The sequence below is a fragment of the Microcebus murinus genome, chromosome 18, assembly GCF_040939455.1.
Source record: "Microcebus murinus isolate Inina chromosome 18, M.murinus_Inina_mat1.0, whole genome shotgun sequence".
Lineage (NCBI taxonomy): Eukaryota > Metazoa > Chordata > Mammalia > Primates > Cheirogaleidae > Microcebus > Microcebus murinus.
The window spans coordinates 57,753,606-57,779,610 of record NC_134121.1 but is presented as its reverse complement, the minus strand read 5'-3'; the positions used below and the strand labels follow the sequence as shown (position 1 = coordinate 57,779,610).

General features: G+C 59.4%; 1 protein-coding gene across 4 annotated transcripts in view; it reads right to left on the bottom strand.

The window, feature by feature from the left end:
- Positions 1–1,619: 1,619 nt before the first annotated feature.
- LLGL2 (LLGL scribble cell polarity complex component 2) overlaps positions 1,620–26,005 on the bottom strand; it is a 37,171-nt gene continuing 12,785 nt past the window's right edge. Inside the window, exons 3-26 of one of the 4 annotated variants that reach the window (XM_012778814.2) lie at positions 16,652–16,749; positions 14,903–14,984; positions 14,470–14,585; positions 13,943–14,101; positions 11,703–11,865; positions 11,443–11,575; positions 10,934–10,988; positions 10,237–10,391; positions 7,084–7,301; positions 6,948–7,015; positions 6,663–6,816; positions 6,469–6,573; positions 5,815–6,107; positions 5,570–5,720; positions 4,972–5,122; positions 4,339–4,455; positions 4,057–4,223; positions 3,429–3,693; positions 3,070–3,223; positions 2,743–2,771; positions 2,498–2,545; positions 2,295–2,337; positions 2,141–2,202; positions 1,620–1,986 (exon numbers count right to left, since the gene is read on the bottom strand). In XM_012778814.2, coding sequence (XP_012634268.2) covers positions 1,976–1,986; positions 2,141–2,202; positions 2,295–2,337; positions 2,498–2,545; positions 2,743–2,771; positions 3,070–3,223; positions 3,429–3,693; positions 4,057–4,223; positions 4,339–4,455; positions 4,972–5,122; positions 5,570–5,720; positions 5,815–6,107; positions 6,469–6,573; positions 6,663–6,816; positions 6,948–7,015; positions 7,084–7,301; positions 10,237–10,391; positions 10,934–10,988; positions 11,443–11,575; positions 11,703–11,865; positions 13,943–14,101; positions 14,470–14,585; positions 14,903–14,984; positions 16,652–16,749 — 2,997 coding nt within the window. In that variant the 3' untranslated portion in view covers positions 1,620–1,975. Of the gene's footprint in view, positions 1,987–2,140; positions 2,203–2,294; positions 2,338–2,497; positions 2,546–2,742; positions 2,772–3,069; positions 3,224–3,428; positions 3,694–4,056; positions 4,224–4,338; positions 4,456–4,971; positions 5,123–5,569; positions 5,721–5,814; positions 6,108–6,468; positions 6,574–6,662; positions 6,817–6,947; positions 7,016–7,083; positions 7,302–10,236; positions 10,392–10,933; positions 10,989–11,442; positions 11,576–11,702; positions 12,709–13,942; positions 14,102–14,469; positions 14,586–14,902; positions 14,985–16,651; positions 16,750–26,005 lie in introns of those variants that run through there. The other 3 variants (XM_012778816.2, XM_012778817.2, XM_012778815.2) reach the window with 3 other exon arrangements.

The following is a 26,005-nucleotide window of genomic DNA, read 5'->3' as shown; positions in this document are numbered from 1 at the left end:
CATCTCTACTATAAATAGGAAGAAATTAATTGGTCAACTAATATAGCTAGAAAAAATTAGCCGGGCACGGTGGCACATGCCTAGAGTCTCAGCTACTCGGGAGGCTGAGGCAGAAGGATCATTTGAGGCCAGGAGTTTGAGGTTGCTGTGAGCTAGGCTGACGCCACGGCACTCACTAAAGCCCGGGCAACAAAGTGAGACTCTGTCTCAAAAAACAAAACCAAAACAGGAATAAAGACAGCCTGTGCGTAGAATTCTAACAAGCTCTTCCTGCTGCAGACGGGGTCACGTGCCTCCCATCAGTAACTCATGGACTCCTGTGAACCTCACAATAGCCCTCGAGGGAAGGACCCTCGTCGTGCCTGTTTTGCAGAAGAAAGTGACAACAGACGTGGTCATTCACCCGACTCACCCGAGTGGACCGTGGCCAGGATCTGAGCTACAGCGACCTCCAGGACAAATCTCGGCAGAGCGCTTCCCTGCTTCAAACTCTTGAGATGCTTCCGCTGCCTCAGGGTGACGCCCAGACTCCTTCAGGTTCCTTCCAGGGGGGGGGGCCACCTCTGTGGCTCGGCTTCTGTCTCCCCAGCGTCCCTGCCCACTTCCTCCAGGCACAGCCTTCCTCTTCTCTTTGGGGACCGCTCCTCCATGCCCTCCCAAGGAGCAACAGGGGCTGGGCAAAGGGCCCCAGTCCCCAAACCTGGAGACCCTTCAGCTGGATGTGCCCGCACAGAGGGGGGCGAGGGCCCGGTGTGTCCGCCCCAGCACCTGGGCTCGTCTCCTGCTGACGGGCCCTTCTCCTCCCTCAGGCAGGGCAGCCCCGGTGGCCCCACTCTGGCTTCCCACTAGCCTCCCCCAGCTCCCCGCTGCTTCTCCCAGCAAGCGGCCAAGTTCCCCGCCTGCTTCTGGCCGTCTGTCCTCCGCCCCAACAGTCTGCCGCCCGCTGCGCCTTCTGCCCAGCCAATTCCCAGCCCTCTCTCGGGGCACAGTATGTCACCTCGCAGGGGCATTTCTCACAGCCACTCTCATGTGACACTTCCTGCACTGGTAGGGACCGTGAGCTTCACGAAGGCAGGGACCGTTACATGTCTCGGACACCTAAGAACCCCAAGCACCTGGCATTAATAGGTTCTCAAAGACAGGTCAATAAAAGACAAGCCTGGTCCAAGCAAAACCTCTGGCTCCTAAAGCCCTTCCCAGCCGCCTAACTGAGCCCCCCACTAAGGGGACCAGGGGGAAGGCCTCTCACCTCCAGGTACTGTCCCCCACCTGAGTAGCACCCCACAGTCCCCCTGACGTCCAGAAAAAGCCACCAAGTTTGAGATGTTGTAGGTGTCTTCCCCTCCTGACTGCAGGGAAAAGCCAGCCAGGGGTGGCACGAACCCAGGGACACAGGCTCCAGATGGTTCACACCTGCCATTTGTTCCCAGAGAACGCACAGGGGTGCTGAGACACGCCCAAGCTCGGTTTGCTCCGAGTCAAACAGCTTGAACGGGTTCTCCTGGCCGCCAGCCTGGGCCAGAGGCCAGACCCCAGCGGGAAGGGCAAGGTTGCGGCTAAGGCTTTGCATTTACGGGGAAAATGTCTGTGCAGTTGAAACAGCAGGTGGACAAGTCCAGTGAAGAGGTAACAGGTGTTTATTAAAAACTTTATCACCCAGAGGCAGTTAAATTTTATAATTTAAACCCCAGCCCACTACAAAAAGGGGGGATGGGAGGAATAAAACTGTGCAACATTGACCCAGGGGCTGAGGCCCCATAGGGGCAGCCCCAGGGGCCGGGTCCTCCCCCTGCCCAAGGCCAGGAGCAGCTGCAGGATGGAAACCGGTGGCGCCCCCAGCCCCTGGCCCAGCCCAGCGCACGGGCCTCTCCGGCCAGGCAGGGCCCCGAGGAAGGGCCCTCAGTAGTGTGTGCTCTTCACGCAGCCTGGACGCCCGTCCTGCTCACTCTGCTGGAGGACATGGAGGGACAGCAGCTTAGGGTGGCCCTGGGCAGGACGGGACACCTCAGTCACCCACTCTGAGCCCAGACACAGCGGTTTCCAGGACACCTGGAGCATAGCTCAGGGCCCGGGCCCTTCCCCCTCTCCCTCCCGGGAAGCACGGCCCCCCGCAGCAGTGTCCGAGCGCCAGAGCCCCTACCTCCCCCATTGCTGAGGCTGTATCCCACGGCCACTCGATGAGAACGCCAGTTGCCATAGCTCCTGCATCAGCAGAGACAGGGGAGTCACCATCCACGGGGCCCCGCGTTCTCAGTGCTCTCCTGACACCTCTCCCAGCCCGGGCGGTGACTCACCCTCGGTCTCCCTCCAGCGTGCTCTGCACTTCCTTCAGGACTCCTGCAGGCCGGGGGTGGGGGACAGAGGCCCGGTGAGGCTGGCAGCCAGCAGCCCTTCTCCTCCTTTATTTACCATGGGGCGCTAGACAGGTCGGCTGCACCCCGGCCCTCCAAGCCTCCCCGCCTCCCTCGTGCCGACCTCCAACTCCCGCCCGACTCACGCTCGTCGTTGAGCAGAGCGTGCTCCATCACGGGGCCTGGCTTCTTCTCTGGACGGTAGAGGCCGGGTCAGGGGAGCCCCGCCCTGGGCCCTCCTCCACCCGGTTCTCCCCTTACCGAGGTGGGGGTGCCGGGAGCCCCCAAGCCCCGGGCTGGAGGGAATGCTGTTTCTACTCCCAGCCTCCACAGTGCCTGCTCCCCTGGGGGTGCCCTTCCCTCCCGCCCAGCCCCAGGAGGCCCGTCTTACCCTCGCCATCACTCTGGCTCCCTGAGTTCCTGTGGGGGAGAGAGCGTGAGGACAGGGCCCCCGGGCTCCCTGCCCTGGCCCTGGAAGCCCCGTTCCCATGATGAATAAATGAAGGTCAGCTGGCCTGGACACCCACGGAGGGGAACCCTGGGGGGTAAACCGAGCCCTGCCCTGGACTGGCAGCTTGCACGGAGGGAGGGGACAAGGAAGAGGTGCAGAGAGCCTGGGGCGGGGATGGGGGCTCTGGCCAGTCAGTGGAGGGAGCTCAGGCATCTCAGGGGAGCAGCAGGCGGAGAGGCTGGGGAGGCCTCTGGTCCTTCCACCCACCTGGCCTGGCCCGAGGCCTTCCCGGGGCCTGCCCCATTGCCGGGGCGGCTGTGGCTCTTGGTTTCTGCCGAATCCACCAGACACCGGGGCTCAACCAGCCACTTGGTGGAGAGAGAGAAGCGCTCGAACTCAGAGGGGGAGATCAGGTAGAACCCTGGGGGAGGAGGAAGAGGCAGGTGAGGCCCACCTGGGGCTCCTGGGCCCTGGAGCTGCCAAGATGGGAGTAATGCCTGGGGCCTCCCTCACAGCTCCCCCCACCAGGCCAACCCAGCCTCACCCCAGCTGCAGCGCCCCTGCCCACCCCGGCAGCGCCCGGGCCCCGCACCTGCCCCCGCACCTGCCCCTCCCTGCTCACACACCTTGGCCGTACTTGGTGAAGACGCAGGAGGCGATGCCACTGACGTCCTCCCGGCGGATGCAGCTAAAGCGCACCTGGGGCTTGAGCAGGGGCAGTGAGACCACTTGGATGTCGCCCAGGTTGGTGAGGACCGCCAGGTGGTACTCGCCATAATCCTCGGCTTGACGGCTGCCAAAGTGGGCCACGCCGACCCGCCGCACTCGAGAGCCTTCCAGGGCCGTCAGCTTCAGCTTCAGCTTGGCACTCACCTTGGGCAGCGTGAACACCTGGGGGCACGGGGTGGCCGGTCACGCCCTCGGCCCGCGCACAGTCTGCTGCTGCTGACACCTCCAGCATCCTAGCTAACCCCGCTAGGGCTCAGTGCTCCCCCAGCCTCGGACTGGGAGGATGCCCGGGTCATCGACCTCCATGTCTGGGTTTTGTCCCTTCCACAGACAGAGGTCCTGCCTCAGTCCCAGCCTCTGACCCTGGGGTGCAGGGACCCAAGGCCTCTCCCCTCCCTTCCTGTGCCTCTGCAGCCCCTCAGACACAACTTCTCATGAGTCCCAGCATTCACATTTGTGCCCAGGGTCTGAGGCCCCTGGATGCCCCAGGGATTTCCAGGGACCCTGCAGCTACCCGTGTGGCACCTTGAACTGCTCTTCTGACACGACGAGCAGCTGGTGGCTTCCCTGCATGTCTGGGCTCTTTGACAGGTCATGGGCCACTTCCAGGGGCTCGGGAAGGGGTACACTGTGTCCGTCGAGCACGAGGATGCCCACGACGGGCGCCCGGTGCATCAGCTGGATCTCCTTGGCTGCAGGAAGGAGGCAGGTGGCAGGGCTGCGGGTGGGGGGATAACAAGGCGGGGGCCACCACCCGCCCAGGCCCAGCAGCCTGCGAGCCTCCTGCTCTTCCCGCCCAGCACTCACCCTGCTCTGCCCGCACTGGCTCATCCATCCTCCGCTCGGTGGGGGGCACGCGCAGGGAGAAGGCGTAGACGGTGCCCCCGTTGGTGCCAGCCCACAGCGAGGGGCAGTGGCGGGAGCCTGCAAAGCAGCGAAGGTCTGGGACTCAGGGGAGCCGGGCAGCTGGGCCCACGTCCCAGGTTTCCCTCCCAGGGAAGGTCGGGAAGGTGGCTGACAGCCACACGGGCTCGTATACACAGGGTCCTGGACCCAGGACAGCCGGCACTTGCTGGGAAACGGCAGCAGAGAGCCCACCTGGCGGGGGACAACCAGCAGGGAAGCAGATGCTCCTGCACGTCCACCGGGGACAAGCAGGCACTGTGTCACCCCATCCACAGTCACTCTAGGAGGAAGAGCTCACTTCATAGAGGGAGAAACTGAGGCCCAGAAAGGTTGAGTGGCGTGTGCAAGGCCACGCTTCTAGAGCGGCGTGGAGCCTGGATGTGAGGCCAGGGCGGGCCGACTCAGAGGCCCAGGCGGGGGCAGAGAGGGGTCGGCGGGGGCTGCGGTCTGCCCCTGCTCACAGGGGGACCCCCTCTCAGCTCCCGACAGACAAGAGCCTCCAGCATGTCCCCCCATCCCAGGCCAGCCACTCACTGTCCCTCAGGTAGGTGTCGGCGAAGTAGAGGGTCCGGACAAAGCCCGTGAAGGAGTCCTCTGCCGAGCGGGCCTCGATCCTGCGCTGCACGGGCGCCAGCTCCATGTTCTGCAGGCCGGCGCGCTCCGCCTTGGCGCTGCCCTCCTGCACCTGCGGCGGGTTGGCTGGCCTGAGGGCTGGCTCCGGCCCCACCTCCCAGGGGCTCTGGTTGGTTCAATGCCGATCCTTCCGGGGAAAGACTAGCCGCAGCCATGACAACCACCTGCCTGGCCTACATCCAAAGGGACCCTGTCCAAGTGGGAGGTGTCCCGAGAGGAGCCTGCCTGGCTTCCCAGCACAGCGGAGGGACAAAGGGGCAGAACAAGGAAGTCACCGATATTTCCTGGACTGACCTCTCAGGTAAGTACTACAGTCACTGCCCTTTACACTTGGGGACGCTGAGGCACAGAGAAGCAGTGTGACCTATCTCAGGTCACGCATGGTGAACCTATGTGGCCCGGACCCAGGGCCTTGCTCGTGGCGCAGCAGGCCCTGGGAGGAGGGCTGCTGTAGACCCGAAGCTGGTCGCTCCGAGCTGGGCCCGGGCTCTGGCCTCACCTCTCCTGGGGGGCCCACGGGCCGCCGCTTCCGGCTGGACACCCTGCTGCGGCGCATTCGCCGGAACGACTGGCGCAGAGACTTCTTGAGGGACTTTACTCGGGACAGCGGGCCTTCCAAGGCTAGTTGGTCGCTGGGGTGCAGCGTGCACCTGGAGGGGGAACGTTGGCCGTCAGTGCTGCCAGGCCTGGGGACGTCCTCGCCAGCCCGTCATCCCGGCCCCGGGCCCCAGCCATGCTGCTTACTTGACAAACACCAGCCGCCGCTGCTGGTGGTCAAAGAGGCCAAAGCCGTGGCTGGTGCCAAAGGCCACGAGCCGCCACTCCGAGTGCAGGGCCAAGGAGGTGACCACGGCCGGGGGCTGGCACTGCACCAGCACGAAGGGCTGGAAGCCGGGCTCAAAGCGCACGGGTCCCCCGCGGGCAGCCAGGCGCTCGTGCCCCTTCCAGCGGTAGCCCTCCTGGTCCTGCAGCAGGTCGGCCTCCACCTGCTGCACCGCCTGCTCCGCCGCCTCGTCGTTCAGCTCCAGCACCAGCACCTGGTGGGCGGCGGGCGGCTCAGCAAGCCCCGGCGACGGGACAGCAGAACCTCAGGAGTCCTGACGTGGGACAGCGAAGGACCCGGGACCCATGCCCAGGCCCAGGGGCCTCTGTCCAGCCCTGGCCCTTCGTTCTGACTTCTGGAGGCAGAACCACCGTCCCAGGGACATCCCGCTGATGGGATGGAGTGTCCACCATCCACGAGGAAGAGTGCAGAATGACAGGATGAGCCCCTGGATGACACCATGGGGGGGGTGCCTGGGAGGGTGTCCCCCATCCTGAGAAGGGAGCTCACAGGCCTGGATGCTGCCCAGCCACCTGCCCACCCCTCCCCGGTCCCCACCCCATGCAGCCTGCTACCTGCCCCGCCGTGCCTGCCACAGCCAGGTAGCCACTGTATTTGCAGAGGAAAATCTTCTGGATGCCCAGCCGGGGGTCGTCACTGTAGGGGTCAAAGGAGCCCACCTGACGAGGAAGAGGGGCCCTGTGAGCTGTCACAGGGGGTGGACCCAGCCCATCCCCACCCTCCCTGGGTCCCAGGCTTCTGGCCTCACCTTGCGGAGAGGGGGCCACTCGTCCTCGCTTTGGGCACTGAGGTTCTCACTGGGGTCCGTGTCGGTGAGGAACACACGCACCGTGCTGAGTTTGTAGAGCAGCCGCAGGCAGACGCCAGAGGCGTCCCAGAACCGCACCGTGCCGTCCTCGTGCCTGTGGGCACAGCCCGCTGCCCGCCGTGAGAGGATGCGGCCGGGGCGCCCAGGGGCCCGCGCACCCACCTCTGGGCTCTGCTCCCACCCCAACAGCCCACCGGGAAGAGGAAAGGTGGCAAAGTCACCTACCCGGTGAGCAGCAGGTCCCTCTGGGGCGGGGCTGGGGCCAGGCTGGTGCCGCCATCGATGGGCCACTCCTAGAGGAGACCAAGCGGTCGGTGCAAGGGCTCGGCAGAGGCGCGGGCGGGGCAGGGGCTGGACCTACCATGGTGGAGAACTGCGCGTTCTGCCGGCTGCCGGCCGTGATGATCCGCTCCCACAGCTTCAGGGGGATGTTGGAGACGTGGTGGGAGCAGGTGATGGCGGAGCAGTGCAGCGAGGCCAGGTACGGCAGCTGTACCGGCGGCCAGCCCGCCGTCTGCAGGTCGATCACCACCAGCTCCTCCTCGGCCAGCACCACCAGGGCGTAGGGGTCGTCAAAGGCTGAGGGTACAGGCCCAGGGTCAGGGGCCAGGAGCCCGCCGCCCAGCACTGCGGGGCCACGAGCTCCAGGGTGGCAGCGGGGAATCCGCGGTCTGGGAAGCTCTGCTCTCGGATGCTCGAACAGTCTTCCCACCTCCGGGAGGGCAGAGGTGTGGGGACAGCCCTGCCTCTGTGCCCAAAGCTGCCAAGAGCTGAGCAGCACGGGGCTCCCAGGGAGGGACATACTGGGCTGGGATCGGGGCTCTAGCCAGGGCTGACAGGCAGGGCCACGACCAGGAAAGGGACGCAGGGCCCTGCAGCTGAACCTGCGGACCCTCGTCCCGGCTCCTCCGGCACAGCCCTGCTCTCCCTGCCTGGGGCATCCAGCCCAGGCCCCGATGCGCTGCTGCCTCTCTCCAGCCGGGCAGAAGCCGGCGTGGCTTTCAGCACACACGGCCAAGGGTGGCATTTTCTTACTGCATGCAACCGCCTCACTCAGGCCTGGCCTGTCGGTGCTCAGTGAATGTGTGCTGGTGACGAAACCTTCGTTTCATCTTCTCTTCACCCCCCAGCTCCCTGTGCCTTCTTCCCCAGCCCAGACCGATCTCACCAGGTGCCACCCATTCGGAGGCCCTGGGCCCTCGTCCACCTGGGAAGGGCCCCCTCCTCCCCAGACCACCGGCCCAAAGCATTAGTCCAGCTGACCCCTCTGATTCCACCTTAAGTCAGCATGCTCTGGGAGCCTCAGTTGGCCACACGTCCCACACAGCCTGGCACATCCTGCTCAAGAGCCCCTGGGGGCGGGATGGTCATCCCCGAGTGAGCTCCCCTGCCCCATACGGCCTCTTGAACAGTGGCCCATCCTCTCTGACCCCGTCCTTCCCTGCCATTCTCTTCTGAGTCCTCCACACCTAGGCCTTTGTCCCCAGAAAAAAAAAAAAAAACGATAGTCTAGGTCACCAGTGACCCCACTTTGCTGCCCTGTAAGGTCAAGTGCCCACCTGCACCTGCCTGGGCCTCACACCACTGACCACAACCCCTCTTGAAGCACCTGTCCTCACTCTGCCTCCCACAGCTCCCCCACCCCACGAATGCGCCTCAGGTTCCCCTCGCTGGATCCCACCAGACTCCACGCCTCTACCTGCCCCAGGTGCCCTGTCTCCCTCACCGCCCGGACGGCCCCCTCTGGTCCCATGGCTTTCCACACACAGCGACTCCAGGCATGCATCTTCCAGACCTCTCCTTTGCGTCCCAGACTCCTAAGCCCCAGCTGTCCACTCAGTGTCACCTCTAGAAGTCCTCCAACATCATTCCTACCCACCCGGAGCTTGTCCCTCCCCAGCCTGCTCCAGGCTTCCTGAAGCTCAAGCCACACACCCTGACTCACCTCTCCTCCCACACAAGGGGTCACTTCACTGCCTATTTCTGTAAACAAAGCTGTCTTAGGACACAGGCCACCCCTTGGGGGCATCTTGTCTGTGGCTGCACCCACTCTGCAGGGGCAGGACTGTGGTGTGGTGACAGGGAAGACATTTGCCACCCAGCCCTCTACAGAAGCAAGTGCAGGCCCTGACCAGGATGCTCAGCCAGTGCTCTAACACTCCGTCACAGCCCCAGCCACCATCGTCCCTCCCCTGATGCCCACGGGGCTCCTGTCTTACCCTCACTCCATGCCCCCCCCCCTGCAGCCAGACAGCCCCTTTCTGGGCGGAGGCCAGATCACGGCACTCTGGGTGTGGGCCCGAATCTCTCAAACTCGCCCGGAGTCCTTCCCGGGCCCCCACGGCCGTGTGATCTGGTGCTGGCCACGTCTGGCGTCACTCCCCGTCACTCTGGAGCCCTCCTTCCATCGGCACCCCCCACCCCACCTGGCCTTGGTTTTTCTCGCCTCTGACATCATCTGTCCACCTGCAGGCTTGGTCTCCCCACACTGGAATCTACGTTCCACAGGAGTGAGGGCTTTGTCTGTCCTGGAACAGGACTTGGCACACGGTGGCCTGCTGACCAGGACCACCTGGGCGGGCCCTGCAAGGCCGAGCACTTACACGCACACCTCGGGGTACCCACGTCTTGCCATGGGGGGGGGACTCCTCACCATGCCCATACCCTGCTCTGCAGGAACTGGGGACACAGACAGATAGTCACAGGAAGGTGGCTTGCCTAGAAAGCCACTAGACTTAAACATGTAGCCCTGCGAGTTTCTCCCCCGCCTTCCTGACCTCTGCTGGGTGGGGACCAGGCACAGCTGGCCAAGGATAGTTGGGGCCTCAACCACCCAGGAGCCCCGGGCTCTGTGCTCCCAGCATCTAGGGTAAGGAGGGAAATGAGGCTGAGAAGGAAGGAAGCAGGTTTGGAGCCCCCTCCGCGGTGGAGGGGCCGCAAGAACACAGGCAGGTGTCCCGAGCAGCCCTGTCCTTCGTGGGGCCATTAGGAGAGGGCCCTCCCTCCCGGAACACGGCTGGGGCCTCCTCCAGGTTTCTGCCCTTTCTGGTCTTGCCTGTTACCCAACTTGTGAGGCTGACTCAGGGCTCTGCTGCTTTGCCGGAGCTCCAGGAGGGTGGCCCAGAGAAGCCCCACACGACCCCCTCCCGCCCCACCCAGAAGGAAGGCTTCACCACGTGTAGGCAGGGCCCTCTTGCCTCAGCAGGGTGGGCGTTAAACCCAACAGGGCAGACCCGCCCCCGGGCTAAGTCCCGCCAGAGCCCGGGAGGGCAAGAGAGAGCCTGGGGCAGGCAGGAGGTGAGGCCGGGCTGGGCCTCCAGCTGAGGAGGATGGCAGGAAGCGGGAGAAAGGAGCTGGCTGGGACTGCTGGCTGTGGTGGCACAAAGAAGGGGTGCAGCGAGGCTCAGCCACCCAGGACACTGGCAGGCTTGGGAATGCCTGTGCAGGTCCCCGCCTGCACCTGCCCGCACCTCCCACGCCCAACCTCGCACACCCGCTCGGGAAGCTCTCCTACCAGCCGCGGGGTCCGCCTCGCCGAGGACGGTGAAGTCGATGACACGAGAGGTGAAGTCGAAGGCCGTCTGCTGGCCATCATGGACCACTGAGATGCAGTGGCGGTCCCCGTAGCTGGCCCGTGGCATGCCGCCCTGGAAGATGGTGAAGGGCATCCTGGGAGGCACAGAGGAGCAGGGTGGGCGCACAGGACCAGCCTTTGTGGTGGGTCCCAAGGTCCCGGCGTTGGGCCTCCCCTCCTTGGTGGGAGGCCCGTCTCAGGGTGATCAGCCAACGTCCCCAGGAGGAATGGGGCTGGACTCCATCTCTTCCCGACGGCAATAGCCCAGGAGAACTTGGGGGTGTCAGGGGGCCTCCAGGCCAGGGGCTCTGAGCCTTGGCAGCCTCTCCTGCTTCACCCCCAATGTCCCCCTCCCATCTGCTTAAACATCAAGCCTCCCAGAATCATCTTGTCTGAAGAAATGGAGTTTGAAACCTGCTGATGGAAATACTCTCTGGGCGGGTGGCGGGAAGGAGGGAGAGGGAAAAGGCTGAACCACGGAGCAGCAAGTCTACACCACTCTCTCTTCCCGGTGTCCAAGACCCCGCCGTGGGACCCGAGGGTGTTTAGTGGGCACTGTCTCCCCAAGCAGAGGCCTGAGCAGCCTGCCCCACCCTCCAGGAAGGTTCTGGAAAGAGGACAGAGCACCAATACCTACCCCTGCTTGGTGGTCAGCCAGAAGATTTTGGTAATAGCTTTGCAAGGAAAGGGACCTAAAAGAAAAGGAATTAGCCCGAATGGATCCCCCCACTCTCAGACACGTGTGGGTCCTCATGGGCATGGATACTCATACCTGTACCCACGTGGACACCCATGCTTGGGGGAGATTCTCTGAGCAGTCCCTGAGAAAACCACGATGGGCATCAGGAAACCTGCTGTGTGGCTTTCTTTTTTCTTTTTTTTTTTTTAATTTCAAAATGCTAAGGGGGTACAAATATTTTTGTTACATGGCCTGAGTCAGGGCTATAAATGTGCCCATCACCCAAATGGTGTCCGTTGTATCCATTTGCTGTGTAGCTTTAGGCAAAGCCTTTACCCTCTCTGGGTCCAAGATTTACTCGTGTGAGTTGGGCACCCTACACCCGAATGCAGGGCAGGCCTCGGGCGGGAGGGCAGGGCACAGGCGGGAGGGCAGGGCACGGCGCAGCAGGCAGGCGAGGCACTGACCGTAAGGCACACAGCTGCGGAGCGGCTCTGCTTGCTGGGCATCTCTGGACACGGCCCACTGGCAGTAGCTGCCGTCCGAGTGGCAGCTGACGAGCAGGCGGCCATCCCGCTGCCAGCAGACATTCTCCAGTTGCTTCGGAAGAGGAGGAAGAAGAGAGAAGGAGAGCGATCAAGGCGGAATTCTCATCACCCGCATTCCCATGTTTTGGCACCGGCTCTTCCCGTGGCCTGGGAGAGCCACCATCCTAGGTACCGCCTACCTGGCTGCTGAGGAAATGGTAGAGCACACGGCTGCCCTGCAGGTCCCAGATGACAATGAGGCCTCGGCTGTAGCCGATCAGGATCTGGGTGGGGTCTCGAGGGTGCTCCTGCAGCGCCTCCACCATTTCAAACACCCGCCGGTGGCGGGCCTCCTCCGGCAGCCTGGCGAGGGGAGCCTCATGAGCCCACGCCGCCAGGTACGGCCGGGAGCCCAGACCAGCTGCACGGGGCTCTCCGCACAGCGGTGGGAAAGACGCCGGGACACGGCGCCAGGGGAGAGGAACAGGACAGTGGTGTATAAACAAGCCCCAAGGACACAAGTGCAGGTGGTACAGCTGTAAGGAAGGGCAAGGAAGTGATTTCTAGAAAAGTCCACATGGGGGCAGCTCCAGGGCCATGACTAGGAAGGGCATGTAGGGACCCCCGGGGACTGGTAAAGCTCTTATCTCTATGCCCGAGGTATAGCTACGGGGATTCTCACGCTGTATGAATCCACTAAACTGTACATTCATATTTAGTGCATGTGCATTAATAGATGGTGCTTCATAATTAGTTTTTTTAGATCCACAAAATAAAACACTATAACTTGGGCCAGGTGCCGTAGCTCATGCCTGTAATCCTAGCACTCTGGGAGGCCAGGGCAGGAGGATGACTTGAGCTCAGGAGTTTGAGACCAGCCTGAGCAAGAGTGAGACCACACCTCTATAAAAATTAATAAAAAAATTAGCCAGGCATGGTGATGTGAGTCTGTAGTCTCAGCTACCTGGGAGGCTGAGGCAGGAGGATTGCCTGAGCCCAGGAGTTCGAGGTTGCCATGAGCTATGATCACACCACTGCACCACTACACTCCAGCCTAGATGACAGAGTGAGACTTTGTCTCATAAAAATAAACAAAACCAACTTATCTAAGTGTTGCCAAAGCAAAAGTCAGACAAGGATTTATTTTATTTTTTTTGAGACAGAGTCTTGGTTTATTGCTCAGGTTAAAATGAGTGCCGTGGCGTCAGCCTAGCTCACAGCAACCTCAAACTCCTGGGCTCAAGCAATCCTGCTATCTCAGCCTCCCAAGTAGCTGGGACTACATGCATGCACCACCATGCCCAGCTAATTTTTTCTCTATATACATTAGTTGGCCAATTAATTTCTTTCTATTTTTAGTAGAGACGGGATCTCACTCTTGCTCAGTCTGGTTTCGAACTCCTGACCTCGAGCAATCTGCCCGCCTTGGCTTCCCAGAGTGCTAGGATTACAGGTGCCACTGTGCCTGGCAGGCAAAGATTTAGATTGGCAGGAGGGACTCTCAGGCCCCTCCCCAACTAGACTCCCACCAGCTAACCAGGAGTGAAGCTGGGTACTGGTGTGGCCACCTGTTGATGGACAGGTCCTCCTCCCGTCCTGCCCACAGCTGGACTGCCAGTTGTCCTGCAGACCTTGGGCACGCTGCCCCAGCCCTACGCTGCTTAACGGGAATCCTCCCAGCCAGTCACACCCAATCTTGGCAGATGGGCCCTGCTTCTCCATCCCCCAGGGCTGAGAGCCTGGCCTGCCAGCTGTGCATGTCCCAGGCCTGGTCCTGAGCCCTCCAGGGGCAGGATCCCAGCACCCTGGCCTCCTCCTGCCTCTCAGAACCGTAGAACATTACACCATGACCACCTCTGTCCCCACAAGCTCCTGCCAGATTCCCTCACCTCCTCCTGTTTGTGGCCCTGTCCCCTTCTCCACTCCCAGACCCGGTCTGCCCCCCTCTCTTCTGTAGATACCACCATCAAGGAACAAAGCTCCTGAAATGATCTCCACAAACCCACAGGCTCTCGCTGTCAAGGCTTCTTAGCCGTGGGGCCTGTGCACAGGTGCGCTCCAAGCACAGCGCCCATAACGGAAAGCAGAACTGGGAGCTGCCCCGGCTAACGCAGGGGCGTCTGGCCCAACTCCCCCGCTGCGGAGCCCTGGGGTTTGAAACACATGGTATCAGCACAAGGGACACTGGACTAAGAGCTGGTGGATCCACACAGTCACATAGGGCCATTAAATGAAGTGACAAGTTACCCCCAAGCTAACATGTTATAGGGGGATAGCTTCTCAATCTGGGGGACAGGAGCTGCAAATCTCCCCTCCTGGCCCCAAAGACTTCCCAGCAGAGAAATTTTATAAGTTCCTGAGAGATACTCCTGGGGACCAAGAGAAGACACGCTCAGTGGAAGGGACGGGTTTCTAGCAGCTGCAGAGTCCCCGCGCTCACCGCTGCAGCACGGCGTCCGAGCTGATGGTCCGGTCCTCCAGCACGCGGAAGGCGGGCAGCTGCACCACGAACACGTTGCCGCTCTCGGTGCCCAGGTAGAGCAGCTCTCGGGAGGAATGTGGCAGGACCACAGTGATCTGTGTGGCACTGGGGGCAGCCCTGTGATGGGAAGAGCTGCCTGTGAGCTGGCTGCTGCCGCCCAGGTTGGGAAGACCTGTGGAATCCCCCTGGCCACTGGCTGCCCTCACTGGCCCCAGGGAAGGCCTTGCCTAGGGAAAATGGGCCTATAACGTCCTTTAATGGGGTTAACACCATCTCAGGCCAGGACAAACACTGGTTACTTTCTGCTGAGAAAGGGGACAGTGGGCAGGGAGGCCGGGCTAGGAGGCAGGGAGAATACATGGGACCCCCCCACCCCTTCCACCCAGAGACCTGAGCACAGAGGCACTAGCTCTGCTCAAAGGCTGAGCTCACCTGGGGTTGGGGGCAAGGATCAGGCTGGGAGAAGAAGGGGACAAAGTCCTTACCCCGGGGGACCACGCAGTGTGAAGCTCTCATCTTCCTGCAGCTCTGACACCCCACCCTTGACCTTTAGGCTCCACAAGTGCAGGCTGTTGTCATCCAGCAGGGTGACCAGCTGGCACTAGGGAAGGACAGGGCACAGGAGCATGCTGTTTCATTGACTAGGGAGGACCAGCATTCATGAGGCCTTTATACTGGGGAGGCCCAGAGGGTCGTTTCAAAGAGCTCAGGACCAAAAGACCCCTGGCTTTCCTAGGGGTAGCCCACGAGCCTCCATCGGGGTGAAGGGAGGTGGTCCCAGTCATTCCATTAATCCGAAACCCAGGGCTCCCAAATGCCAGCCTCTCCATAGCACCCCTGCTGGAGGAAGTGAGGGTAAGAAGGGCACGGAGGCGGCTCCCTGTCCCTCCTGGCGTCCTCCCCAGCCCGGCCCCTCACCTGGCCAGGGAGGAAGTGGATCTGCATCACCGCGTTGTTCTCCTGGTGTAGTCCCATGAACTCCACCCCCGGGGCTCCGTAGCTAGGAGCAGGCTCAGGAAAAGCTCTAGAGGCTGGACACCACCCCTCCTGGCCCCGAGTGCCAGGCCCTCTGGGCCCATGTGGCGAGAAATTGCACGCACAGAGAGGGGCTGCCCTTCCCCCAGAGCAGGACCCATGTCCAGGGGCCTGACCCCCAGGGCAACTTTCCCAGCCAGGCAGGTGGGGACAACTCCTGAAAGGGTGAAGCAACTTGCCAACTGTTAGGCTGCCTCAGCCCCACCCCCAGCCTGAGCTGTGACAGACCCATCGGCTATCGCTTGGTGGCACCCGTGAGAAAACACAGGGCACCCCTGCGGGCCCACTCCCAGCAGCCTTGGCACCAGGGATCAGCAACCAGGATCTGGCCGTGACCTGGCAATGATTAACCAGCTAAGGGCAGGCTGAGCCAACAGCACGGGCCACTACCCTCCTGTGTGTATACCTGCCCAGCCACCCTGCGCACCCCCGCCCGCCATGGCAGAGAGGAACAGGAAGAGGGGAGGGCTTTGCTGGAGGAGGTGCCAGCTGAGCTATCTCAGGTGGCCCCCAACTCCCTAGCCCCCTGCCCTTGGGGAGGGTGTCCAAGACTTGCAGCCCTGTAGGCTTGCCCCTGAAACTGCTTGCGGCCCGAGTCAGGCCACACTGATGCTTCGGATAAAGGACGACCCAACTGGACAGCATCCAGCCTCAGGCCAGGGAAGGAGTGTCCCCGCCAAACAGCAGCTCTGCTCTCTGCTGGGTCTGGTGGGATCTGGAGAGCCGCTGTCCGAGTGCTGCTCCCCCACCCAAGGCCACCCCTGGAGACAGAGCCTGGGGCCAGTCTAATTCTGACTCTTATCAAGGAAAAAGTTTAGAAATAAAATGTCCTTGGCCTGTCACCTGCCTCTACTCACTGCATCCGGGGTTGACTTCCCAGAGGTTGCGTGGAACATCCCCAGGGACAAGAGGGGTCCCCTGTAGCTGAAGGAAGCATGGCACAGAAAGGGAGACGCGCCTCACCTGCTTTTGGGGAGATCCCCTAGGTGCCCCCAGCATAGCAGCCCGGATAGGGGGCAAGAGAGCAACCTCCAGGCTACTGGCCGCTGCTAGCCGCTCTGTGAGCACTGGCTGAGACACAGGCCACAGGTCCTCCTCCCTGGGACCCCCAGGCCCCAGTGTAGCCCCCCAAAACAGGTCTGAGATACCACACCCTGCCAGGGCAGAAGGAAAAGACACCAGGGACAAGCCTCGCTCTCAGGGCACATCACCCCGCCAGCAGGGTCCCCCCACTGCCCCAGCCCTGCCCTGCACAGATCTGTGAGACCTCCAACAATAGGTGAGAAAGGGAACCCCAAAGAGAGGAGATGGCTTCAATGTCCCTGAAGGGGCACAGGAGACAAAATAAACCTGTGCCTCCTTGGGCAGTTTCAACCCCCACATCCTGGCCCTCAGGGCATATAAGCAGCTGGCCAGGCTCGGCTCTGACCTCTCAACTACTCTATCCTTCTATCCCGCCCCTCTCCGGAAGAAAATCAGTTTCAAAGCTGGAAATCAGGAAAGTCCTGATCTTATCCCATCAGCCCATGGGCAAGGAGGAAAAAGATGTGCTTTGGGATTTGGGACGAATGCCACCCGTCCCAAGGCCCCCGTGCCCCCTCCGGGGCCCGCCCGGTGGGAACGGAAGGATACAGCTTGACGGCTCCGGAGCGGGTGCCGATGGCCAGGACGCGCAGGGAGGCGCTGTAGCCGAGGGCGCTGGGCTGGTGCGGGAAGCCGTGCTCCACCGTCTGCAATGACAGGCACACGGCACCGGGCTGAGGATGCGTCCCCTCCACGCTGCCATGGCTGGCAGCGCAGAGCCACCCCCGCAGGCAGCAGGGACTCAGTCCCTTTCAGGCTCCTCCCAGACACCCGAATGTGGGAGCCAAACCCAGACCTCTCCGAGCCCCACCCTCAGCCCATTTCTGACCCTGTCCTTGGCTGAGTGGCCACCCCTGACAGCTCATTCTACCTGACGCCACGCCAGACACTGGGTGCTCTCCAGGATCTCTGTCTCGGTGCCTCCGACACCCATACCCTGGGTGCCTGACCCAGCCCTGCCGCAGTTGGGTGCGGGGCGGGGAGATGTGGGTGGGGGGGTTGGCACAGTGGAGACACCACCGGTCCCTCAGGAAAGAAGCCTGGCTGCCCCACAAGCAGCCCTGCCTGGCTCTGGGGGTCCCAGGTCCCTTCAGCCCCCCCCCCCGTGAGTTGTCCCACATGCCCCCGTCACCAACTTCTCCTCAACCATCTTCCCAGGAAGGAAGTTTCTGCAGTGTCACTAAGATACATGCTTTTGTCCATTGCTTATTACAGAAGTAATACACACACAGTATAGAAAACTTGGACTGTATAAAGGAGTTTCAAAAAGAAAAAAATCACCCAGACTCCCACAGGCAGAAGTAACACCGCTAACATCACGGTGTAAGACCGTCGAGCCTTTTCTGTGCCTGTGAACGTCTGCACGTCTGTCTGTGTATAAAATCGCGCCCTGTTCCCATACAGGTAATGCTCCGTAGCCTGTTCTCCCACTTAAAGCCAGCCCAGGTTGTTAAAAGCTCTAAAACAACTTTTAAACAGCTGAAGAACATTCCCTAACGGGTGATGCCCTAACTCACCAGGACTCTAGTTGAACATTTACTTACTTTCTAAAGATTTCGCAATGGCCAATTGCATAGATGACCATTCGCCCACCCCTATCTCTGCCTGCAGCTGGGGAGTATTTATTTCCCTGAGGCAGCAGGCCCAGGGATGGAACTGCAGGTGGGAAAGGTAGGAACGTAAACACTGCAGATTTCGAATGACAAACCATCTGGTTCTGTTTCTTAATCAGCTTCCCCCACCTCCCACCCCAGGGGATACCGACCCTGCAGAGCTGGGTGAGACCCAAGCTGGGAGATGCCAACTAGCTGCTTTCAAGACTTTTTAAACCATAGAGACGCTGCCGAATAGAAGCAGGTGACATCAGTGAGGCACCCTCGTTAGGCCTGGGGCTCACCTTCCACTTCCAAACCCTGTCAGGCCTCAAAGCAGCAGAGAGAGATAAGTGACAGCTGCCATGATAGCTTAGCAAACTCCATGGCTGCCCTCCTCCCTACCAGTCTGGTCCTTTTAGGGTCAGGGACGAGGAAGGGAAGCACCAATGAGTGACTATTTTGGGGATGCCCAGGGCCAAATGGGGGTCAGGAGGCTCAATCCTGGCTTTTTGCCAGGAACACAGCCCGCCCTGCAAATGGCCACACCTGATGGGACAGCCAGGAAGGCACAAGGGACCCAGCAGAAGCTGCCTGGCCAGCCCAGGTCCCTGCTCAGCTATTCAGCTATGTGAAAAATGCAGAGCCTGGAAGAGCCCTGGGTCGAGAGCTGAGTGTCTGGAATGTAAACATTTCCCAGGAAAGGAGCAGGGCAGGGGTAGGGACAGGCTCCCCCAGGGGCCCTGCTGTGTCGTGGGGGCCTCAGGAAGTCAGCAGCCAGGGCCTGAGAGAAGGTTCCTGAGACAGAGGCATTTTCCCATCGCCACTGTCAGCAGCTCAGGGCAAAGCCTCTGGAATTCGGAGGACTCCCATGGAAATGTGGCCGGTAGAGCCACGAGCCACATGTGGCCTGAGCACTTGCAGCATGGCCAGCGCCACCAAGGAGCTGACTTTTAAATTTCATTTAATTTCAATGAACTTAAAGAATAAATGTTGGATTCGGTTATTAGAAAACTTTCAGGTATGTTTGTATCAACTTAGGTTCCAAAAAAAACAGGGGCTGGACTCGGGCAGACCAAGCTTCAAATCTCCTTTTTCAACTGTACATTTTCCAAACCCTACAGAACAAGTATTTTCAAAGATTTAACGTCTGAATTGAGATACGTGGTGGGTGTAAAATATACCCGATTTCAAAGACTCAGATCCAAAAAAACAGATTGTATAAAATCTCATTAGTAATTTATTTCGGCCGGGCGCAGTGGCTCACGCCTGTAATCCTAGCACTCTGGGAGGCCGAGGCGGCCGGATAGCTCGAGGTCAGGAGTTCGAAACCAGCCTGAGCAAGAGCGAGACCCCCATCTCTACTATAAATACAAAGAAATTAATCGGCCAACTAATAGTTAGCTGGGCATGGTGGCACATGCCTGTAGTGCCAGCTACTCGGGAGGCTGAGGCAGTAAGATTGCTTGAGCCCAGGAGTTTGAGGTTGCTGTGAGCCAGGCTGATGTCACGGCACTCACTCTAGCCTGGGCAAAAAAGCGAGACTCTGTCTCAAAAAAAAAAAAGTAATTTATATCATCTATGTGTCAAAACAATTATTTTGGATATACTGAAGAGAATATGTTATTAAAATTAATCTCCCCTCATTTAAAGAATTGTATAATGTAGGCTGGGCGCGGTGGCTCAGGCTTGTAATCCTAGCACTCTGGGAGGCTGACGTGGGCAGATTGTTCCAGGTCAGAAGTTCGAAACCAGCCTGAGCAAGAGTGAGACCCCGTCTCTACTATAAATAGAAAGAAATTAATTGGCCGACTAATATATATAGAAATAATTAGCCGGGCACAGTGGCACGTGCCTATAGTCCCAGCTACTTGGGAGGCTGAGGCAGGAGGATCGCTTGAGCCCAGGAGATTGAGGTTGCTGTGAGTTAGGCTGACTGACGCCATGGCACTCACTCTAGCCTGGGCAACAGAGTGAGACTCTGTCTCAAAAAAAAAAAGAATTGTATAATGTAGCTTCTAGAAAACTTAAAATTGCACACGTGGCCCTGTGGTATCCCCTGCGGGTCAGCAGCTTCTCTCTGACCCAGAGGAAGATGGACAGGTCGGTCCCACCCTTCGATCACTCGTACTCATTCCTCATGTCCTTCAGGGTCTTGGGGACACTGTGGCCACCCCTCCCTCCCATCCCAACCTTCTTTTGCAAAGGCCGGTTTAGAAAGGGACTAAGCTTCTAATCCCCTTCTGCCGCTGACAAGGTGTCTGGTCTTGGGCTCTGCCCCTCTGAGCCTCACTTCCACCTGACACACGGGATGGTTCCACTGACCACATGAGCGAGGCTGTCCTGGGAGCGAATGTGACACATCCAGGCGGCCACCTGGCATGTTGGGAAGGCTCAGCTGCCCTGCGGCACACACTGGCCTTGCCCCACGATGCCCGCTTCCTTCTGAGCTCCCCCCACTTCTGTGGTATCCCGCGGGCATCTCCTCCAGGTGGACAGCTCTGGAGAACCAAGGGTCCCTCAAGAACGAAATAAGGGCAGTGCCTTTCACAACGACCCTGCCTGGACGGGCCCGAGAGAGCAGGTTCAAGTGTTAAGTGATGTGATTCCTGGGCACGCCCCAGGCTGAACATGCAAAACCCACAAAGCCCTGAGTGGGTGATTCCAGAGGACAGTGACCAGGGCTGGGCAGGGAGGCGTGGGGGCCCCAGGTCAGTTATGAGAGGCCTGAGGGGTCTTGCCGGGAATGGGGAAGGGAAGGATTTGGACTTTGGGGGAGGATAGGAGCAGCTGCTCGAAGGGACAGGGGGCGCTGGAAACCCAGGGCCCCGCGTCCTGGGAGACTGGCAGGGAAAGAGTGAAGGCTCCGCAAGGGATCTCTGGCTGTGCCCAGCCAACCCCACTTCAGTGCCCTCCCCACACCCTTGTCCTTCCCCCCAACTCCTAGCAGCCTTTTAGGACTTGGTTGCCCCACTTGTGTGCTAGGTCCAATGGGGTGGCGACACCCCCACCTTGTTCAGGGTTAGAGACGGTTCCTGGTCCTGGAAGAGGGAGTGTGTATGGCCTCCCTTCATGGAGGCACCCACCTGGGCACAGGAGGGTGGGCACAGCCCCAGGGTTGCCTTACTACAAAGGCTCACAGCAACCCGCAATCACCCGTCCTCAGGACAGAGGGTGGGCCGGCGCCTGGCCTGGGGCAGCAGGCACAGCCCCTAGGTGGGACCAGCCCTCCCAGCCATTCTGAGACCCAGCTGTTACCAGAGAGGATGACCAAAGCCTGGCAGCCACTGGGGCCTCCTAAGCTCAGCACCCAGCCCACCTGGCCCCGCCCCCATCTTGCTACCTGGCCCAGGTGACCTCTGCCAAGGGAGGAAAGAACAATGAACTCTTTTGACAGAGCTGGGAAAGCAAAGCAAAGATCGGTAGGAGCCGCCAAACTGCAACATTAGCCTGGAGAGGTAGAGAAAGCCCATCTGTCTCACTCGGGCTCCAGGACGCCTCTCCAGGCCCTGGAACCGATGGGAGTAGCAGAGGGGAACAGATGGGAGTAGCAGAGGTTGCGTGTCTGAGACCGTGGGGGCCCTTCAGCCTGCCCTCAGCCAGGGAGGACCCTGTCTGAGAGCAATGACCCGAGAGGCCCTGGTACTTGTCAGGGGTTGGGCAGGAGGGAATGGCAGGGGCCACAGCCCCTGGAGGCCGCCCAGGGCCACAGGGGGCACGCCCGACTCGCTGGGCGGCTCTCTGCCCGATACTGGGTGTGGCCAGCTCAGATTCCTGGCGGTGGTGGCAACCTGGCCCTCCCTGTGTGGCTGTCACCTGAGACTGGGGCCCAGCCATTCAAAAGCCAAGACAAAACAACCTGGCCCTCCGCAGGGGCAGCCGGTCGGAACTCGGAACACACCGGGCCCGGGGTGGGGAGGGTGGGTGCGGGCAGGAGGGGCCCGGCAGCCCGGTTCACCTTATGGGCGTGGCTGCTCCACGCGCTTGGGTTTCACTGGGGCAGTGAGCAGGCTGCCCACAGCCGGCAGCGAAGAGGTTTTAGGAGGTGACGTTCTCCTCCTGAGTCACTTCTTCCCTACTGAGGTCCCATGGCCTTCTCACACTTGGTCCTTGGTGGCTTTGTCCTCGCGCTGCCGGCTGACTTGTCTCCCCAAGTCCTCCCCAGCAGGCTTGAGGAGCCACCACACATAACAGCTGCTTCGTAGGTGAAGATACTGAGGCTCAGAGAGGTGGAGCCACCACCCTAGGGCCACACAGCCAGGCTGTGCAAGGCCCCAAGGTCTCAGTTTCCTCCCCTGCAGAATGGGAACACCGAGCCCTTGTGAGGATGGGGGGATGACAGGGCAGACCCTGGTTTGGTGCCAGCCTGGGCCTGGCACCATGTGAAGTAATTACACTCCCTTAGCACGTCAGCCTGGACGGAGGGGCTGCTATGATGTTGGGGCTCAGGACACACCACCCCAAAATACGACTGTAGGAGACCACAGTACGCCACTCCGAAGTATATTTTCTTGGCATATTTTTGAGCTGGTTGTTCTGAGAAAGTGTAGACCCAGGAGTAGCTCTGAAAAGCTACCCTTTTTGTAAAGTAAGTTTATATCTACAAAGGAAATCTACTTTAGTAAAACACAGGTTGAGTGTCCCTCATCCAACATGCTTGGGACCAGAAGTGTTTTGGATTTCAGAATTGACTGCCTTTTGGAATATTCATATCATACGTACAGGTGAGAATCTTAAATCCCAAATACTCCAATGAGCATTTCCTTTGGGCATCACGTCGGTGTTCACAAAGTGCTGGGTTTTTTTTTTATTTTTATTTTATTGTTGTTGTTTTTTTGAGACAGTCTCGCTTTGTTGCCCAAGCTCGAGTGAGTGCTGTGGCGTCAGCTTAGCTCACAGCAACCTCAAACTCCTGGGCTCAAGCGATCCTGTTGCCTCAGCCTCCCAAATACCTGGGACTGCAGGCATGCACCACCATACCCGGCTAATTTTTTCTATATATATTAGTTGGCCAATTAATATATTAATTAATTATAGTTGGCCAATTCTTTCTATTTATAGTAGAGACGGGGGTCTTGCTCTTGCTCAGGCTGATCTCGAACTCCTGACCTGGAACAATCCGCCCGCCTCGGCCTCCCAGAGTACTAGGGTTACAGGCGTGAGCCACCACGCCCGGCCAAGTGCTAGGTTTTGGAGCATTTCAGATGTCAGATTTAGGAGGAGAGCTGCTCCAAGCCAACTTTGATTACCCGAGAAACAGGTAGTGTCTGCATAGCAAGACAACCTGTATTTGGCGTACCTGTCCTCCTCTAACCCTCATAACCCAGTCACTGTCCCCCCAGGCCCTACTCTCCTCTGTAGCTCAGGACACTACACAGTAGTCCCCACGGCCTCTGGGCCAGTAGATGCCCGAAACTGTGGATCAGACGGGACCCTATATAGACTATGGTTTTTCCTATACGAACCTACCTACCATAAAGTTGAACTTACAAATTAGGCACAGCATGAGACTGACAGTAATAAAATAGAACAATTATGTTCTAATAAAAGTTATGTGAATGTGCTCACTCTCAAAATATCTCGTTGTACAGGCTGAGCATCCCTAATCTGAAAATCCAAAACCCAAACTGCTTGGATCTGGAAGTTTTTCAGCGCAGACGTGACATTCAAAGGAAGCGCTCAGTGGCGCATTTTGGATTTAAGATGATGAACCAGTAAGTATAATGCACGTGTTCCAAAATTTAAAACAAACAAAAAAAAATCTGAAATCTGAAACACTTTTGGTTGCAAGCATTTCAGACAAGGGATGTTCAACCTGTACTGGACTCATCTACTTTTGGGTCTTGGGTAAATGAACCCGTGAAAAGTGAAACTGGGACAAGGGGGAGCTGCTGTATAAGCCTCGATCATCTGATCCTTTGAGTCTCATATTTTGTGGAACTCATGTGCATTCGTGTGTAATTAAATATGGTTTTTCTCCTAATAACCTGTCTTAATGTCAATTTAAGTCATAGCCTGGCCAAGGAACCTAAAAGGCTGGAGGGAGGCCAATTTTTGCCCCCTCACAAAGCCCATTTTACAGATGAGGAAATTGAGGAGCAGAGAGGCTGAGTAATGTGTCCACGGTCAACAGGGAGGAGGCAGCAGAGCCAGCACCTAGACCCAGGCCTCCCAGCTCCAGAGCCCCCGTCCCTGACCACTGCACCGCCCGGCCCCTCAGAGGCCTGGCACCCAGCACACTGGAGCTGCCTCCCAGCCAGCCCCCCTGCAGAGTCGGAGAATCTGTTCACAATCACAGAACCTTTCCTGGTTTCGAAGCCAAGGACACTGGACAGAAGACTTGCAGGGCCCCTGGGGCCATGTCCCTGCTCCCTTTGAAGGCTCTCCTTCGTGTGGGTGTAAAGGAGTTTGGCCGGAAGGGTCTGGGGAGAGAGGCCCAGAACTGGTTCAGAAGCCAGTGCCTGTGACGGCACCACTGTCCCAGCACCGTGTCTGCAGACTGGCCTTCGAGGACGACTGGAAGAGATGACCAGGGTCACCAGGGTGAACACTCCCCAGGGGGTTGACCCTCACCTAAACCAGCAGCCCACACACAACTCACTTAGTCCTCACCCCAACTCTATGGGGTAGCGTTGATTTTCGTCTCCATTTTGGGGACAAGCGACCTGCCCGGGGTCACGCAGCAATGGTCAGGCACTGGCTCGGCGCTGCTGACCCCGGGCAAAACATCTCTCCACAAACAGGGATCGTTGTTGCTGTTCTGTCCCAACCAAAACAGTCAAAATGTATCACTTCCCCTCAAACCTGCCCCTCACCCCTCCTGGCCTGGGCTCCCCATCACCTGGGCAGGACAGAGACCCCACCTGTCATCCTGGACACCTGCCTCCCTCCCCTGTCCTGCTCTCTTTAAACCCTGCTGGGTTCATGCCCTGCCCCCATCCCCACTGGCTGGGCTCCAACTGGTCACTGCAGTGTCCCCTGACTGCTCTGAGCTTACCTGCTTTGTTCAGCAAGTAAAAATATCCCAGCTCTATCTTCCCTAAATTGTAAAGGGGACCACTCCTCTCCTGCTCACAACCCAGCAGGGCCGCCCCCAGCTTCCGGTCCACAGCCCCAGGTCCCAAGCCTCCAGGATCTGGCCTCATCCTCCAATCTAACCACTCCAGTTCCACTCTACTCCCAGAGCCTGGATGAAACTATCTGTGGCTCTCTAATCCTGCCCCCTCCACTGTCCCCTTCCATCTCTCTACTCCCAAGACTAGGAATTTCAGGCCACCAGCCCCCTCCCAGCCAGACTGTAAAACTGGAGGGCAAAGGCCTTATCGGCTGAGATTCTCCCAGCCCCCACCTGGGGCTATGTATACAGTAGGTGCTCCAAGCATGTTTCTTGCATATGAATGGAAGGAGGAAGGCAGAGCCGAGGAAAGAATTTCAGGAACTTCCCCCTCACACCCCCAGGCCTGGGCGTGGGGCAGCCAAATGTGGGGACCACCACTAGGGGGCAGGGAATGGGGAGAGTTGATTCCTCTGCCCCAGCCCCGCCCGGGCCTCACCCAGCTGCACAGACAGAACTCCTCCTGGGGTGGGGGTTCACCCTGTGCTGAGCCTGTCTGTCCGGTTTCTGCCACCTGCCACCTTAGCAGAGATTAGACACAGTTGGGGGTCACCCAGGCCTCCCAGTGGACCCTGAAGTTTTGAGACCCACACCCAGCACCCACAGGCTGCTCTGGAGGCAAGGGTAGAGGCCCAGGGGTCCCGAGATCCCCCATTCCTAACGCTGCACCCCCATTTCTCATGGCCCAAAAGCAAGCCAGCAGGAGAAGTGCTCACTTAGGAAAGCCCCAATTCTAGAGACAAGAAGCCTCACGGCAAAGGTCCAGCAGTGACACCTTCTCCCACAGGTCAACTCCAGAGGAAAAGGGCAGGGTGTGTTGGGACCCCTCACCCAGCTCTCCCAACACAAGGAGATCTGGAAGGTGCCCTGCACCCCCAAACAGCAGCTAATATTCCGGGCCATGGTGCCCAGCACTTAAGTTACCTAATTCCATGTAGCCCATAACAAGCCTCTGGCACAGGTGACAGGAACATGATCACCTGGCTTTCCACACGGCAAAGCTAGATTCGAACCCGAGCCAGCCAACTTCTGCACTTCTCAAATCAATACCAACAAAAAGACACCTAAAGAGAATTTCTCATTTTCTGCAAGGAGACACCCCTTTTCCAAACTGGTCTAACATCCACTGGTTTTGGGGGGGGGCAGAGAAGCCCAAACCAACACCCCCAGTGTAAATCAGATTTCCACTTGAGGGGG